Source organism: Chiloscyllium plagiosum, unplaced genomic scaffold (genome assembly GCF_037043375.1).
Source record: "Chiloscyllium plagiosum isolate Xiang-an unplaced genomic scaffold, Cpla_swu_hap1 HiC_scaffold_23, whole genome shotgun sequence".
Taxonomy (NCBI): domain Eukaryota; kingdom Metazoa; phylum Chordata; class Chondrichthyes; order Orectolobiformes; family Hemiscylliidae; genus Chiloscyllium; species Chiloscyllium plagiosum.
In genome coordinates this window covers 25,389,728-25,408,599 of record NW_028270161.1, presented here as the reverse complement: position 1 = coordinate 25,408,599, position 18,872 = coordinate 25,389,728, and the positions used below count along the sequence as shown (strand labels likewise).

General features: G+C 42.2%; 1 protein-coding gene across 2 annotated transcripts in view; it reads right to left on the bottom strand.

Annotated features, from left to right (window-relative positions):
* Window positions 1–18,872, bottom strand: part of sbf1 (SET binding factor 1) — a 200,780-nt gene that overhangs the window by 50,890 nt on the left and 131,018 nt on the right. For both annotated transcript variants that reach the window (XM_087999478.1, XM_087999479.1), the window contains exons 10-23: window positions 15,911–15,988; window positions 11,506–11,619; window positions 10,789–10,917; window positions 9,362–9,460; window positions 7,629–7,833; window positions 7,352–7,464; window positions 6,749–6,898; window positions 5,933–6,001; window positions 5,173–5,331; window positions 3,644–3,903; window positions 2,891–3,063; window positions 1,910–1,983; window positions 1,430–1,625; window positions 567–694 (exon numbers count right to left, since the gene is read on the bottom strand). In XM_087999478.1, coding sequence (XP_087855604.1) covers window positions 567–694; window positions 1,430–1,625; window positions 1,910–1,983; window positions 2,891–3,063; window positions 3,644–3,903; window positions 5,173–5,331; window positions 5,933–6,001; window positions 6,749–6,898; window positions 7,352–7,464; window positions 7,629–7,833; window positions 9,362–9,460; window positions 10,789–10,917; window positions 11,506–11,619; window positions 15,911–15,988 — 1,947 coding nt within the window. The remainder of the gene's footprint in view (window positions 1–566; window positions 695–1,429; window positions 1,626–1,909; window positions 1,984–2,890; window positions 3,064–3,643; window positions 3,904–5,172; window positions 5,332–5,932; window positions 6,002–6,748; window positions 6,899–7,351; window positions 7,465–7,628; window positions 7,834–9,361; window positions 9,461–10,788; window positions 10,918–11,505; window positions 11,620–15,910; window positions 15,989–18,872) is intronic.

Here is an 18,872-nt window from a genome sequence, read left to right as displayed (position 1 = left end):
AGGATGGAATCCATTTATTTTGCTGAGTAGGTAAATTGTCTTTTGCCCTGATTGCACCTCCAGCGAAACAATTATCTTTACAAAATACTGATTTTCTCTTAAACTGGTATCCTTGCTAATTGTCTTGACTGAAAGACAAAAAGACTAAAGGCTTTAACAAAGTGCGCATTTTCAGCAATACTAAGTTAAATTTATGTTTGTGATCTGTGTAGTAGTCAGGCTAGAAAAAGCCCGTGCATGCCTCTCATAACACCTCAGACCTCCTAATCTACGGATACAGACTCGAAAGTGTTATGCTGGAAAGGCACAGCAGGTCAGGCAGCACCTGAGGAGCAGTAGAATCAAGGTTTCGAAGATTCCTAATGAAGGACTTATGCCCGAAACATCAATTCTCCTCCTTTTCGGATGCTGCCTGATCTGCTGTGCTTTTCCAGCACGACATTCTTGATTCTGATCTCCAGCATCTGCAGTCCTCACTTTCTACCTATGGATACAGACCGTCAAGCAGATTCATCAGGTCAATAAGAGATCAGAGTGAGCATTGTTCAATGTTCCTCGAGTCTTACCTGAAAAGTGGAAGAACGCAATTGGAGTTTATCCTGGAAATCTTGGCCAGTGCGTGGTGGCAGGTTAATCTTCTTCTCTTTGGTGAAAGACGCAACAGGGAACGAACGAATCACAGTTTGTTCTCCAGCTAACAACATGAAAAGAAAAAAAAACCTCAAAAATCCAGGGCCTCCTCACACTAAGGAAAAAAACACAGGCACCTTTACATTAACCCAATGTCTTTGTTTAGATTCCAGCTTGTAACTCTCTCCCAGAGAGATTATTCTTTATTCTATATATAAAGGAGAGGTGGTGGTACAGTGGGAATGTCACTTAACAAGTAAAATCCAAGCTAATTTTCTAACGATATGGGATAAACCCTACCAAGGCAAATGGTGAAGTTAGGATTCAATAAAATCTGGAATTAAAATGATGACCACTTTCACTTTCAAAAGTCCCCATTTTCACCAAAGCCTTTTAGGGAAGGAAATCTGTCAACCTTACCAGGTTTGGCTCACATATGTCTCCAGGTCCACAGCAATGTGACTGACCCTTACCTGCCCTCTGGGCAATTAGGGATGACCAATAAATGCTGGCATAGCCAATGATGTCCACATCTCATGAACAAATTTTAAAAATGTCCCCCCCCACCCCCACCACCAAAATCTGAATTAAATTGCAGCCTGTAACCCACTCCTTAGTCTCTGTTATTTGACAAATAAATCTGCCCCATCTTTCCTAGAACTGCACTACTAGATTTCAATCAGTAGCTTACTCAATATCCATTATCTTGCATATGAATCACCCTAACCCCTAAATTAGAGCCTGGTCTATAATGTCTCACAATTGACTAGGTGTGACAGGCCTGTTTCGAATTTCTTACCTAGCGTTTCCTGGGGGACGCCTTTGAAGATGATGCGGTAGGTGGTCAGGAAAATGGCACCTTCTGCTGGAAGGATGGGAGGACCTCCCAGAGAACCACTTATTGATTCCTCTCGTCCATCTGGCATCAAGCATACTCGCAGTCCTTCCATTACCAGTTCCTCTCCAATCAGCAGTGTGGGGCGCAGAAGTTTAGGCTAAAGTCAGAACCAAATTATAGTGCACAAGGATTCATTAAAGACCAAATAAACTTAATTGGAGGCATACAAACAAGTTACTTCTACAGCTGTCAGATTGAGCCTTGACAATCAATCCCATATCATTTTCAGGCACGTCACCTACAGAAACATTCCAACCTTCTGTTAAATTCTGAAATGGAGGTGGAACAATTGGTTATGAACTCTCCTAAATATAGAACCTTGAATAATTGGTATAATTGTTGACAGTCAGACAGCTCACTGAGAATTGTGAACATACTCACCTTCTGAATAGGGGGCAGGCGCTTGCTTTCTCGATGAACAGCATCCAATGTCTCAATGTGCATCTGCACAATGTCTGTAAAAGGAGAAACATAAAAACACAGTGAAACAAAGATCAAAATAAACAACGAAACTCAGGCAGCATATACAATATGGCAGATATGGAGACCAATTCCACTCTGACAGCAAAAACAGAAATTGCTGGACAAACACAGGTTTGGGAGCATTTGTGGAGATAAAATTAACTTAACATTGATTCCAGTGACCAGTCTTCAGAATCCACTGATTGACAAGTCTAAAACAAGGATGCATGGATACCAGATTTAGGATGGACAGCAGGACACACTTGTATATTATGATCCTGGCTGATAATGCTGGACATGTCAGATTCCAGAGTGAAACCTAGCTTGATAGGCTATAAGTTTAATTTTAGCAATTTGGTTGCTGTGGTAGTCAATCATTGAACATATTTACATGAGGCTGCTCATGAGGCTGTCCTTTTAAAAGGACAGATTCCACAAAAGAAGCAAGACAAAACCCATTTACTTCTATTCTAGAAACAATTTAGTTGGACAGCTGGTTTGTTTTACAGATTGATGCCAACAGCGCAGGATCAATTCCTACGTTGGCTGAGGTTATCATGAAGAGGTTACCTCCTTCGCAACCTCTGTTCCCACTTGAGGTATGGTGACCCTCAAGTTAAATTACTACCAGTCATCTCTCTCAACAGCGCTCTTGGACTATGGTGTCTGTACTACTGAAATCTATCAACGCAATTACATTAAACCCTGCCAAGGGGAGTAAAGTATTGGTTCGGTTCAGAATAAATTCCCCTTTACCTAGTTCCATCACCACTGGATAGATGCACTTCACTGTCAGACAGGGCCAATGAAAGCTTTAGGGGCACAACTGCACAGCATTTATGACCCTGAACGCCTTTCACACTGAGATGGGAGAATAACCGAAGCTAGATCTCAGTTCACCTGGTAAATTGGCGTGAAGTGCTTTCAAGTGATCATTACTGACACCGCTCTCCGTACAAACTTTATCCACAAATCTGTTGATGAATCGAACCACTGAATTGGCCACATCAGATGTGTCTGCATCCTCAAATCCACTTTCAGTATCATAGCTTTCAGCCACACTGCCTGCAATACTGTAAAATGGAAAAGGTCAATCAGGGCACAGCATGAAGTTCCAGTATAGTATGATCAGAAATTACATTAGAGGAACAAATCACTAAATACAAGCTAATGTAATTCACAAAGGTAACAGACCACTTGGAAAATCTGCAGTATTGCAGATTAATTCTCCCTTTTAACAAGTGTTTCAATACAATTTCATATTGGGTTTTGATTTTCCACTCTATCTTCATTAGCTGGTAAACTCAATCTGCGAGTAACTGCAAACGAAAGCTGGAATTTCACTGACTGACTACTAGAACAGGCTCAAAATTTGCTGTCCGAGTGACAGCTAGTACAGACTGAAGGTGTTTCGCCTTCAGTGACCATTAACACAGGCTGAGAATTATTGTCTGAGCGGGACCGTTAACATAGACTAGTGCTTCGCTGTCTGGAAGTGACCTCTAACAGTAGAATTTCACCATGTCTGACAGTGCCCATGATCACAGACTGGGGTTTCACACCATCTGAGTGATCGTTGACACAGGCTGGAGTTTCACTGTCTAACAGCAACCATTAAGAAACAATGAAAAACTGAGTGATTTAGGTCCTGACCTGTTTGTTACAAAGCTGTTGCTCACACTCTCCAAGTCTCCAACAGCTGTACTGCGGAGCAAACGATTCTTGCTTGTATCAAGTGGCAAGAGCAGGTAAGTGAGGCGATTTCCATAATGAATGGCCTGACTGTACACTATGCTCTCCTCTTTATCAATCAGTTCTTGCTGCTTCTCTTTGCTTCGAGTTGGCCACATGCGTAATTGTTCTGCTGCTACTTCCAATGCTGAGCTCTGCTGCTTTTTGACATGGTCATAACCCTTTAAAACAAAACAATGGGCAGAATGCTTGCAGCACCAATTTGTGAAACTTTACAAGAAATGACATACCTCACAGTTAAGCAACTACATACCTACTTCCCTGCTGTTAACATCTTTCCTATTGTGTTTATAGTTCACTTATGATTCGGAGATGCCGATGTTGGACTGGGGTGTACAAAGTTAAAAATCACACAACACCAGGTTATAGTCCAACAGGTTTAATTGGAAGCACACTAGCTTTCGGAGCGACGCTCCTTCATCAGGTGATTATGTGATGATTGTGTGACGCACCTGATGAAGGAGCGTCGCTCCGAAAGCTAGTGTGCTTCCAATTAAACCTGTTGGACTATAACCTGGTGTTGTGTGATTTTTAACATAGTTCACTTAGATTGACTGCTCTATTCAGTGTGTTGAACACATGACTTGAAGTCAGTTGTTTTGCTTTTGTGTTAGTCATTCATGGGATGTGGGGTGTGCTGGTATGGCCAGCTTTGCTATTCTTCCCTAATTCACCTCGGGAAGGTGAAGGCAAGATACCTTCTTGAACCAAAGCAGACTATTTAGTGTAGGTGCATCCATAGTCCTGTTTTAGAAGGAATTCCAGGATTCTGATCCAAGAGTACAAGAATGTTTCCAAGTCAGGATTGTAATTGGTTTCAAGGGGAATTTGCAAGTGGCGTATTTTCACGTAATGGCTAGCCCTGCCCTTCTAGGTTATTGTGACCAAAGATTTTGAAGGTCTGTCTGAAAAGCCGCTGTGAATTTCTACAAAGGATTCTGCAGATTGCAATAGAGCATGTACTAAGTGTTGGTGTGGAGGGAATGAATGTTTATGGATGTGATACCAATCAAGCCGGCTGCTTTGCCCTGGATAGAGTCAAGCTACTTGCCCATTGTTAGAAATGCATTTAACCATGCAACTCCTGACTTGTTCCTTTGTATATGGTGGACAGGCCTTGGGGAATCAGGTGATGAGTTACACACTACAGAATTTCTAGCTTCAGACTTGCTCTTACAGCCATAGTATTTATGTGGTTAGTCCAGTTCAGTTTCTAGTCAACGATAAACCAGAGTATGTTGACAGCCAATGATTAAAACTAAATAAAGATGAGCTTTTGAAGAGGAATAGAGTACAAAACTAAGGGGATAATAGAACCTCTGTCAAAAACCTATTTAGGTCACATTTAGAATAGAGGGGCTGGTGATAAGAGGGAATGTTAACTTGTGATTCTCTGCCTGGCACTAAGGTCAGGCCAGGGCATTACTTACTGATTCCAAAGGATGGTCACCATCAACTTCCAAGTATAATGCTCGAATATGGTTCTGTACATCGCTGTAAAACATGGCCTCCCAGAATTGGAGATTGGTCCATACCAAGTGTTCTTGTACACAGCTGTATGCGAACTGTGTGACACCAGATCCCAACTTCTGCAAACATTGAGGTTATCTGTTTAAAGATAATGGCTAACTCCCAGGTATCTGTTAATATCAACACATGCCCTCAAATCTACAATCAATACCAAAAAACAACATGAATTTACAGGTTTAACAGAATAACCAAACGGCACCATACTTTGTTTCTAGAAATATAAACGAAACTGCAGATTACTGTCAGCAAATCAAAACAGATTTTTGCCCCATCTGGAATTTGCATACAATCTGCTACCACGAAAGTGTGCATCAATCTCCCGATATTGTCTTGTATACATGTTGTTTGCAAGTGCTGCTTTTGTTTGCAGGGTCTGTCTGCATTTCCATGTGTATAGATAAACACCTCTGGCCAGCTGTGTAGTGTCTGTGTGTCACCCTGTCTTAATTGTTTCAATTCAATGACTTTCCATTAACTGTTTCTCTCACCTACACTGCCAAACCTGCTAAATATTTCTAAAACTTTTATGTTTGAGATGCAGTTGTGAGTGGGCCTCCCTGAACTATCTGTTCTGAACACTTGTACAGGTCACCTTCAGCTATCCTGTGTTCATGTTACAGATGATCCCGTGCTGCTGTGTATTCTTTTGAATGCACTTACTCTGCAGAAGGCGGTAACTAGTGGAAGTAGAGCTGCAGCAACTATGTGCTCATCCATTGGTGTACAATCCTGTAAGAATAAAATTATTTCAGTGACTGTATTTTTGACACATGAACCCCATCTCATGAACCTCCCCAACATCTCTCTGTATGTCTGACCTTTCTCCTCCCTGCTACAGAGGGAATCAGGTCAGGTAGCGTTGGAGCAGCGCTATAGGGGGATGGGAGACACAGAAGGCAACAGAAAATGAGAGAGAGATAACATTAACTGGTGAGCTGAGAATTGGATCCGATCATGATTTTCAAATGCAACTTGAATAAATGCTATATATAAGCGTTAACATGACTATAAGACAAAAAATAGGAACAGTAGTGGGTCATTCAGCCCCTTAAGCATGCTCTGTCATTTCATAGGATCATGGCTGATCAACCTTTCTCAAATCCATTTTCCTGTTCTTTCCCCAGAACCCTCGATAGCCCTGGTAATCAAAAATCTATCTCAGCCTTAAATATATACAAGGACTCTGTCCCATAGCTCGCTGAGGCAAGATATTCCAAGGCACTCAACCTCGGGAAAAGAAATTCTTCCTCATCTTAGTCTTGATTTGGTGACCTTTGAGACTCAAAGCAGACTTCATGTGGAGAGGTTTTTAGAGGAATGAGGAGGGTCCAATAGGGGGAGGGGCTGGTGCTGTCAAACACAGAAACAAGGAGTGGAAAGGCAAGCAAAACCTAGAGAAGTGAAGAGAATCCATGGTCAGCTGGAAGAGCTGAAACCAGCCAGATATCCTTTTGGAAATAAGTTTGAATAGCATACCTGCAGAGCACAGTTCATCATCCGGACAACATAATCGAACTGTTGATGATCAAGGACAGCTCGATTTTGCAGAACATGTGAATTCAGCTCCTCAGTGAGGCACTGGCGAGCAGCACGTCCTTTCAGGGCTCTTAACACAGCAGGAAGCAACTGTGCGGGACAACAGATTTGTAAATATTCCAAAAAATATTTTTGACTAAACCTGAACATTAAGCAACTTTTCTCAGTTGTAGAGGCACAGTTGCCTCACCAAGGTTTTGCAGTATGAACTCTCCTCAAATAACCTCATTTTTCACCATCAAAACAGCAGTATTACCACTGCACAGGTCTGTCTGCACTCTCACATCAAACATGCTCTGCATGTGTTAGATACAGAATAAAATTTCCTCGATAGTCTTTTTAACATACTTCAACACAAATCTTACAGAACACCTTGTACTTCAGTATGTAATCTTCCCAACGATCTCATCAGCTCTTTTGCAGTCTGTGCGATTGAATGGCAGTGCTTGTTCATCAGTACCAATTTCATTAGCAACTAAGGATCATTAAAGTTCACAACACAGGTATTCAACAAGCTAACACACAATTAAATAACAAGCTTACCTTTTTGGCTTCTAACATTTTGTTTTCAAATATGTAGGTTATGCAATTCCTGACAACCTCTAACCTTCGAGCACTGTTGGCAAGAATGATACCATTTTGATCAATCGTCGTAGCTTTAAAAAAGAAAGATTATTTAAGGATTGTTCAGTCAAATGAGCTACTATCAATATTCACTCCATCTTTAGCACATAACAATCTTGTGCTCCTTGTGTTTAAATAAATACACATAACCAACTCCATCTGTCCAGCACAGAGTTGACCTTCATCGTAAACTCACCACTTGGAGGTCCCATTGGCACCATGCATTTCATCTCAGCTTTAACTGCAGGTGGGGCATTCTTCAGTTTGGCAGTGGCCTGGTCAATGATCCACTGCACAGTTCCCTCATCCAGGTGAGGGAAGGCACACTGTTGCACCCGTAAATGGGAGCCCTCCTTTGGTTTATGTATTTTGTGCATAGCAACTGCAGGATAAGGGTTCTCCTGTTAGAAGGGCAGAATTGAAATGATTACCTAAGAATATTTTAATTGACATCATTTACAGTTACTACTCTTGCCATCACTTACTGAATTGGAGAGGGGAGGAAGGGCCAGAATGGAGGGGTTGTGTAAGGAGTGGACCTAAAAAAGGTTTCAAAGAGCAAGTCAGCACCACCGTTCACTTGTGTCTTCAGCTGCTATTCAATCTCCTGCTTTGGATTGTCCCGTTTCCCCGCCCGATCCCACCCCATCAGCAGCCAATGCTCAGTTACAGAGCCCTACACAAAACACCAGTGTTGTGTTGGATTTTTTAAAAAATTAAAATGTGTTCCTCTCATGAAAACCTTGGAAACCCTGATTTAGAAATTCAAAATTCTTCAAGTGAAATTTTGTCAAGCTCTTCCTGCATCAATAGATAAATGGTTTCATGGCTGAAAACACATTTTATTTTCCTGTATTTTTGACTGTGGACTGAAATCGAAAAAGAATAATTTTAAAAATCAAGAATTGTTGAAAGACTACACTTTTGAAAAGCAAGAAATGTGACTCTGTAAATGCTGTTTACACTGCTGTGTTCAAGCAACTTGGGAAAAGTTTGCATATGAGCTAGAGCCAAGAAATGTGTACAAGAAGTGTGGCTGACATGCAGCTGATTGATATCTGGTTACTACTCCATGGACCAATGACAAAGGCCTTCTGCCTGCCAGCCAACAGTTTTGCGATAGGCTGTTCAGCTACACGTGAACCAACGGACATGAGCAAGATAGGTAGTCACCATTGGATCTCCACAAAGCCAGAAGCTGTTAGTTTTTACTGTCGTGAAAAACATCTTAAGACTGAAGAAAGCCAGCTTATTTTTTTCCTTGGCAGTTGCTGTAATCTGAGGCTCTTAACCAATAAGACAGAGACTTCATCTTAAGTGTGAAGCAGCCACCCTCACCTTCTGCAAACCAGTAAATCAAGGAGCAGCATATCCAAGCAAGCAAAAAGAATAACCTGTGAGACAGAGATAAATAAACTGCCTTTCTAGCCTTTCCCACCATCCACTTTTTTTGCTGAGGGAGAGAGAAAGGGACAGTTTATAAATGGGGTTAATTTTAGCTAGTAGTTCAACATCGATGGTCAATAATTGTTCATCTGTAGTTAGAATCTATTTATTTGTAATATGTGGTCATTGTTAAGAACTGAAACCTGGTCCTTGCTTTCTGTCAACCTGAGTCCAAAAGTCAGGTAAATTGTAGGAATTTCCATCCTTCTTTAAAAAATCTTTAACTTTTGCAACAATTTTGGAATAGCACAGCTTTAATTCCAGTGTGCTACCTAAATGTGGTGCAACATGGCTAAAAATATTAAGTCAACTCCCCCACCACAAAAAAATAAAGTTCCAATTTTAACGTAAAAAATCTACATCTATCAATTGCTGAAATCATCAAACTCCCGTCAGCATACCCTTGGGAGCATCGCCTGAGAGTGCAAGACATCAATATTGACAAGCTCTTATCAAAGCTATTCATTTAAATTAGGGACATACGTTCCGATGAAGCTGTTCTGAAATTTCTTTCACATGTTTCAGAACTTTCTGTGGGCTTCCCTCCTCCAATCGTATTCTCTCAATTTCATTTGCTACTAACTGTAAACAGAAATAGAAAGTATCATCACCGTTCATCAATCAGGTCCTAATCATATATTATGCAAGTACAGCACTGTAATCAGAAAGATGTACGACTGATGCAAGAGGTTGCAACTGACCCAAGTTGCCTATCAGGGAGTTCCTAATCTCCTCTCATACACCGACAAAAAATGAGGCAATGCTAAGCTACAGAGATATAGCAGCATAGCAGCAATGTTACTTTACTAGCAATCCAGAAGTTCAGACTAATCCTATGGCATACACGTTCAAATTCCATCATGGGAACTGGTGCAATTTAAATGTAATTAATAAATCTGGAATCAAAAACTAGTCTAATAGCGAACATGAAACCATTGTCAATTGTTGTTAAAAACTCATCAGTTCACAGAAGTATTTTGGACAAGGAAATTCACTGTTCTTACCCAGTCTGGCATATACATGACTCATGGCTCTCATAACTGTCCTCTGAAATGGTTTAACAAGCACACAGTTCAAGGTCAGTCAGAAATGAGCACAAATGCTGGTCTTGTCATCGAGGTTAACACCCCATGAAAGAATAAAGAAAAAAGAATTTCCATATGTTGATGTGGGTGACCTTAAGGCAGCGTTTTCATCTCATTTTATCTCAAGTGAGACTGGACTCTCTCACTCTAATGGGGTCTCAGGCAGGTACATGATCACATACTCCCAAGGAAAGGGCCAAGCTGCATCATTCTTCCACACACCTGACTCAGTCAAGCACAGTTATCTACCAAAGGGAGGGCCAGTTGGATCATCGTCCCATACCTTAGTCATCTGTTCTTAAAGTCAGCGGTTGAGACCAAGGTGCAGTTCACACAATAATCTGCTCTTAGCTTCAAGTACAGAAATGTACAGAATGGAAAGTGTTAATGAAATCAGGGCATTCCAACAACCTGTGGTCCTCCAGGTGCTCAACAATGAAGGTGTCAATGAGCATGTTTTACAATCCACATTCACAATCTTTACAATCCTGAGAATCACAGATCCTAAATTACAGAAGCCCAATGATTACTCACCAAATTAAGACCTGTAGAGAATTCTGGAACTGGGTACAGTTTGAAGATAATGGGTGCTCCATGCAAGATGGAGATGAGAAGGAATTACTTTTCTCAGCATTGTAAATCATTGTAATTTGCTAGCCCAGTGAGCAGTAAGACAGACAGATTTTAAACCCTCATAAAAAAGTCAAGAATTAGAAGGGACAGGCAGGAAAAGAAGTCAGGCAACAATCAGGAAAGCCATGAACAACAGACTAGGATGGGAGGGAGCAAAATACTTATTGCTGCTACTATTGCATATGATCCTACCTCATCAAACAAGTCACATGGTCGATATGGTGAGCCTCTTTCTGATACAAAACGTGCAAAGGCCATTCCTTCAAGAACTTTGGTCAGAAAGTCATCATCTAGTAACCCTCGCTGGGCCAAGAAGGCCACCTGTACCAGTAAAGAACAATTCATGAGTCACAATCTCACTAAACATTAACAGTGCCTCATATGTCACTTCCAAATGTACTGTCATTGACAATTCTTGAAAATATAGTAATTCCAAAATAATCACCATCATTACAAACTTCACGACCAATGACGTGCCATTCAATCAGACTCAGCAATATACAGCTGACACTGCGCAGTTGCTGCAACCAGCATGCTTCCTATACTGTGCAAACACCGCAGCAGTATGTTTCCTTAAGTGTGTGGTCAGCCTTGCTGGTCCACATGATTTGCCCCAAGCTGGCATACATTCTGCACTATGAGTGCGCCCAACTCCCTATACTATGCAATCATATCTATTGTCCATGTGGCCGTTGTGCACCTTGTACTGTGTTAAGCATTCCAACCAGTACACTTCCTTACTGCGTGATCATCCTTGTCTATTGGGTGTGCAGGCTGCACACTTGCGTTATTACTATTCTTGCTTGCACAAGCAAGACACTGAAAGGTATGGGATGTACAGTCTTATCTGCACATTCCATACTTTTCCACCATACACTGTTCTCTAGCCTCTGTATGTACCCATCATACCTTGTGAAAACGAATGACTGGCTCCGGATGGATGCGGATAATTTGCAGACACCACCGATAACCCTGAAACAGCTGTGCAAACAAGCGCAGAAAGACAGCACGGATCTCCTTATCCTGGCAAAGCACACAAAGTTAGCTGGAATTTTAACTACCAAGAACTAATTACATGCAAGAGATCTTTACAGCTTTACTACAGTTAAAATTATAGCGACAGACCTTAAAAGATTATAACAATGCTAATGTCAGGCAAGAGCTAACCAACCATTCGAAAAAACGCTGCACATTGAGAAAGGACCATGCGTGGAGAATGGAGATCCTCTGCCATAGATCAAGTAAACTCAAGAGAGAAAGAAAAATAGCTTGCATTTATATAGTAATTTTCAGGATGATAAGGAATCTCAAAATGCTTCACAGCCAATGAGCTGAGATTTGTTTCAAGTTGTGAAACTGTTATATTCTATTCTAAGGACTATAATAGCAATTTCTAGACAAAGACAGACTAAGTTTGCTTTTATTCTTTAGGTAGGCATAAACAGCAATAATACAACTGACTAATCATCACAATCAATTAATCTGTCAATTAACCTACAACAGACCTAGGTGAGAAACAAGGAAATCTTCAAGCAATGAAAAGCTTTCAGAAACATAGGTGATGGAGATGGGGAGAAGAGGGTGAAGTAAGGGGGGCAATTAAAGGGGGGAGGGGGGAAGAGTGAGGGTGATGGAAGGGGGGGAAAAGAGGGAGGACAATGGAAGGGGAGAAAGGGAGGATGATGGAAGGGGGGGCAAAGACAAAGGACAAAGATATGGAGGGGGAAAGAGCGAGGACGATGGATGGGAGGGAAGAGGGTAATGGGGGAGGAGTGATGCAATGGAAGGAGGAGGAGAGAGAGGGCAATGAAGGGGGAGAAGAGGGAGGTCAATGAAAGTGGGGGTGAAGAGGGAGGGTAATGGAAGGAGGGGCTGAGGGTGGGTGGGGAAGAGGGAGGGCGATGGAGGGTGTGTGTAAGGAGGTATTGTAAAGAGGAAGGGCAATGAAGGGTGGAGGAAGAGGAAGAGCGATGGAGGGATGGAGGTATTGTAAAGAGGAAGGGCAATGAAGGGTGGAGGAAGAGGAAGAGCGATGGAGGGATGGAGGTATTGTAAAGAGGAAGGGCAATGAAGGGTGGAGGAAGCAGGGGGGCGACGGACGCGGGGGGAAGGAGGGAGGGCGACGGACGCGGGGGAAGGAGGGAGGGCGACGGACGCGGGGGAAGGAGGGAGGGCGACGGACGCGGGGGAAGGAGGGAGAGCGACGGACGCGGGGGAAGGAGGGAGGGCGACGGACGCGGGGGAAGGAGGGAGGGCGACGGACGCGGGGGAAGGAGGGAGGGCGACGGACGCGGGGGAAGGAGGGAGGGCGACGGACGCGGGGGAAGGAGGGAGGGCGACGGACGCGGGGGAAGGAGGGAGGGCGACGGACGCGGGGGAAGGAGGGAGGGCGACGGACGCGGGGGAAGGAGGGAGGGCGACGGACGCGGGGGAAGGAGGGAGGGCGACGGACGCGGGGGAAGGAGGGAGGGCGACGGACGCGGGGGAAGGAGGGAGGGCGACGGACGCGGGGGAAGGAGGGAGGGCGACGGACGCGGGGGAAGGAGGGAGGGCGACGGACGCGGGGGAAGGAGGGAGGGCGACGGACGCGGGGGAAGGAGGGAGGGCGACGGACGCGGGGGAAGGAGGGAGGGCGACGGACGCGGGGGAAGGAGGGAGGGCGACGGACGCGGGGGAAGGAGGGAGGGCGACGGACGCGGGGGAAGGAGGGAGGGCGACGGACGCGGGGGAAGGAGGGAGGGCGACGGACGCGGGGGAAGGAGGGAGGGCGACGGACGCGGGGGAAGGTGGAAGGGTGACGGACGCGGGGGAACGAGGATGGCAAAAGTATTGCCCAGAATGTCCACATCTCATGAATGAATGACAAAAAAACTTTCACTCTTTCCTCACCATCCATTTTGACCTATAATGGCTCTCAATCTGGTGACACTTTGATTTAAAAACTCTCATCCTGTGATCAAGATACTTTGGACACTGATCCCTTATTGATGCAATCTTTTTCAGCCCCTCAAGTTTCTGAGATTTCCTACCCCATTAATATGACTTCCGGCAAATGTACAATTTTCATTGTCCCAGTAATCACAGTCTTGTCAGGAGTAATCTGGGCTATAATCTCTGAAATTCCCTCTTAAGTATGTCCATCGCACCCTCTCCCACTTCTTTAACACACTCGTTTAGGCCTACCTCCGAACAGATTTTCGCTATCTATTCAAATATCTCACTTGACATTTTGTTGCCATTGCTCCTGTGAAGCAAGTTAGGTCATAGGGCTATATTAAATGCAATTTACACGAGTTGCCGTTTGTAAATGGCAAAGCTTTAAAAGGAGAAAAACAAATTTAAGACATCAGTTAAGCAAATCTTTCAAATTTGTAAAAGTAGTTGATAAAGCCATAAAATAAAAGCATTGGGTTCCTATCTTTTACAAATAGAAGCAGAGGACAAAAGAGATAATACTTATCATTGGTGGACCCCAGTTAGAATAGTATGTACACTTCTGGTACTTTTAAGATACACACAAGGATGATATCAGGCATGAGGCGCTTTGGTTATGTGGAAAGAAAGATATTGGGATGCTTTGCTGTGTCTAAACCTTACTTATTGCAATGCAGGGGAATTTATCAGGGCTTTGATAACAGTAAACCAAAAATCATATTTTCTCCTGGCTAATCAGTAACTAAACTAGCACAAATTTCAAACTGGCAAACAAACAGTCTTGGGTAGACTTTTAGGCAGATCATTGTTGAAATATGATACGCTCAACTGAAAACTAGTTGCAGTAGAATCCCCTGCTTCAAAATGAATTGGATGAGTAGTTAAAAATGAGCTAAATCAGCAAGGTATGCAAAATGATAGTTAAATGGGATTGGATGGACAACTGCAATCCAGCACATGTATGATGTGCCTTTTCTATTGTAAAAGCCGCCAGTCCTCTGGAAACATCCTCCCTCATACATAGTTAAAAATCTCACAACACCAGGTTATAGTCCAACAGGTTTAATCGGAAGCACTGCTCCTTCATCAGGTGGTCGTGACCATTCCTGATGAAGGGCTTTTGCCCGAAACGTCAATTTTCCTGCTCCTCGGATGCTGCCTGACCTGCTGTGCTTTTCCAGCACCACTCTGATCTAAACTCTGGTTTCCAGCATCTGCAGTCTTCACTTTTGCCTTGTAAATATATGGGACGCGGAGGAGGTTTACTAGATTGACACCTGGAATGAGCTGGTTGTCTTATGAGGATAGGTTGGGGACAGAATGGACATTTTTTTAAACCTCTGGAGTGTAGGAGAGTGAAGGTGACATAATTTAAGTTTAAGATCTTGAATGATCTTGACAAGGTGGACTGTAAAGGATATTTCCTCCTGTGGGTCAAGGACTAGTGGTCACCCTTTCAGGTTAGAGATGAAAAGAATTTTTATCTCTCAGGGTGCTGAAACTTTGGAACACTGCCTCAGAAAATGGTGGAGGCAGAGCCATCGCATGTTTTTAAGACAAATTTGGACAGATTCTTTCCAGGCACAGGAATCAAGGATTTTCAGCGTTAGGTGGGAACAGAGAATTTGAAACAAAAAGATCTGCAATAATCTTATTGAATGGCAAAGCAGGCCTGAGGGGCCAAATGATCTACTTCTGTTCCTATTTCATATGTTTGTATAAGAAAGGGTAACCTCTCAGGTTTTACTGAAAAAAAAAGTTGTAAGGTACAGAAAATTTACCATCTTAGACTAATGACTCAACCTAAGTCTTCTTAAACCTAGCAATTCAACATTATTTATTAATATAATTTATTCAGGCAGCAGGAGCAGTCATTGCAGGTCAATATTTAGTCAGCAGACTAAGAGCTCATTCATAATTGTATATGGTTCTAATTAATTCAAGTTAAGGGTTACCCATGTTGCTGCTTATTTATTTGGTGAATTAATTTAATCACTCAGTCTAATTGTTGATAGAGTCACCGTTCTAACAGGAGAATAATGATTACTTGTTGTTTAACTGTACAGAAATGCTGTTTATTCAGGATAAGTAGTTTTCATTAAAAAGGAATCAAGGATGCTTTTGCAGCAAATTATGGGTTAATGACTGTGCAAACAGAGTTATAGAGTCTTTGTTTATCAATGATGTGTGTTAGGTAAAGGGGTAAATGTAGGGGTATGGGTGGGTTACGCTTCGGCGGGTCGGTGTGGACTTGTTGGGCCGAAGGGCCTGTTTCCACACTGTAAGTAATCTAATCTAATCTAATCTAAAAAAAATCTAGAAATGACTAAAAAGGATGTCATGTCATTTGTTAATTCCAAAGTCTTATCCATTACTATACCTGGTATTTCATTGAAGAGGCTAATGTAGAGGGAGGTGGAAAAGCATAATCTGCATATTCCAACTCTGGGTCTAAAACCTGTGAAAAAATTATGGAAAATAAGAATTTTAAAATGTGTAAAACTTTATTAGAAATCTCATGTGCCGCAAATCCTCCCAAAGCTTTTCATTATAAAGATCCACTGTCCATTGTGGGAGCGGTTGCTGACACAGTTAGAACAGATTTCTATTGTTACGACAGGGACAGTAAGCCAAACTAAATTAACTCTTTATCACTGGATTCACAACACAGTGAAGTTAAAATATTCAATGATCCTCAAAATTGCCCAACTGTTCCTAACCAGATTTTAAGAATAACAGATATCAGACACCAAGTATACAACTTAAACAGAAATGAACAATTTATTAATTCTGCAACTTTAGCAGTGCAAAACTAAACAAGGTAATTTAATTAAGGCATATGATTTTAACCCAACCTTTTGGTCATAACCCCCAGTCTCTCATTTTCTCTCTCTCACACACACACACACACACTTAAAACATAAATTAGAAAGAAAATAAAAGTTGTCATTTGCCAGTTTGAGCATGATGGCTCAGTGGTGAGCACTGCTGCCTCACAGCACCAGAGGCCCAGGTTCGATTCCAGACTCAGGGCATTCTCCTCGTGTCTGTGTGGGTTTCCTCCAGGTGGTCCGGTTTCCTCCCACAATCCAAAGATGTGCAGTTAGGTGAATTGGCACTGCTAAATTGCCCATAATGTGCAGGGATGTGTAGGTTAGGTGCATTAGTCAGGGGTAAATGCTGAGTAGTAAGAGAATAGGTCTGTGTGGGTTACTCTTCGGAGGTTCAGTGTGGATTTGTTGGGCCAAAGGGCCTGTTTCCACACTACAGGAATTCTAATTCTAATTAATAAATTTCAACAATGAGTATAGGTCTTTACAGAATTATTGAATGAGGCATTCTATTGGAGACACTTAATTCTGAAGTCACTGGAAAACGCAAATAGCTTTCAGCAGGCTCCAAGAAATGTTTACTTACTCCTTAATAACTGGGATTCTTTTCTCATAACATTCAACAATTCTTTAACTGAATATAAACTAGAGAGAGTAAAACTCAAACAAAGTTTGGATGTAAGTTTGCTCTCTGATCTAAAAGTTTCATTTTCAGATGTTTCATCACCATCCGAGGTAACATCATCAGTGAGTCTCTGGTGAAGTACTGGTGTTATAACCTGCTTTCTATGGTGTGTTTAGGTTTCCGTGGGTTGGCGATGTCATCCCTGTGGCAATGTCGGCTCCGGTTCTTTTTCTCAGAGGGTCCAAGTTTGCATTCACACTGCTATTGTCCATTATACCATGATCCATAACTTCATTCAAATCCAAGTATATCACATCAACAGTGTTGCTCTCATTAACCCTTTCTGCTACCTCTTCAAAAAAACTCAAGATAGCTAAACACAATTTCTGCTTTAGAAATCAGTGCTGATTCATCATAATTAACATGCCTTTTCCATATGACTATTAATTCTATCCTGGATGATTGGTGGGGCAACTTCTGGAAACAAACTATAATTAACTGGTATGTACTGGAAAAACCAACCCATTCAACCTTTCTTGAACAACGCCATAATGTCTGCAATTGTCTAGTCTTCTGCCTCATGCCCACTGCAGGAGCCTCAACAGCTGACAATGTTCAACAGGCATGAGGTACCTGCCACCTGTGGTGATGAGAAAAAGGACCGTTGGGAGGATAGGCGAGCGAACCATGGAGACCACTCAAGTCGGAGAACCAAAAAAAAAGTTGCAATGAATAATAATTAGGATTATACATAGCATCATTTGTAAGCAGTATTGAAAGTTCCCCATTGCATATTGTTCGCCTGGTGTCAAGGTAAGGGACATGCTGAACCAGCCTAAAAAGATAGTGGAGAGGGAGGAGAAGGATCCATTTGTTGATGGCTATATTGGGACCAACAACATAAGCAAGAGTAGGCAAGAGGTCATGTTCGGGGAGCTTCAGAAATTAGGAACGAATTTAAAGAACAGAAATTTAAGAGTTATAATCTCTGGATTATTACGCGAGCCACATGCAAATTGGCATATAGAGATGTAAAAGTGTGATTAAAGACGTGGTGCAGGAAAGAGATGTTGCCTTTCATAGGGCACTGGCACCAGTATTAGAACAGGAAAGAACTGTACTGTTGGGACACAGCTCTACCTAAACTGACCTGAGACCAATATCCTCACGGAAGACAGGGTGGTCACAAGGACTAAATTACAAAACTGGGAATGAGGGAATGCTTGGAGAAATCAATCCAGTTTTAAAATCAACTAACAGGAAAGAGTAAAGAAACTGTCAGGAATCCTACTTTAGATACAGCAGGTATCTGCAAAACTAGAAGATGCACATGATTAAACTGGAAGAGAAAAATAATGAACGTGTGAATAAAACATCAGTGCTGAAGAACAGGTACAGCATATGACCCAAATAACAGTTCTATGTACGAATGCAATGGAGCATAAGGAATAAATTAAATGAGCTGCAGACAGAAATTCAGACAGAAGATTATGATATTCTAGCCATTACCAAGATATGGCTGGAGGGTGGTCAGGATTAGTAACTCAATATGCCACGTTATAAGGTTTATAGGATGGGCAGGGAAAAATACAAAGACATGGATTAGCTGTATTGATTTGAAACAAAAGGTGAGGGGGGGGGGGATATAATGAGGGGAAATCATTCAGTGGAAACAGTATGGGGGGGAACTGAGGAACATAAAAGCATTAAAAAACTGTAATAGATGTTGTGCACAGATCCCGTGGTAGCAGCTGTGAAGTGCTAGAATGCATGAATGAAGAAATGAGCAAAGTGTGCAGCAAAGACAGAGTATTATCAACAGGGGATTTAACTTTTAACATAGATTAGGAAAGCAGATAAGCATCTAATCGAAAGACAGTGGATTT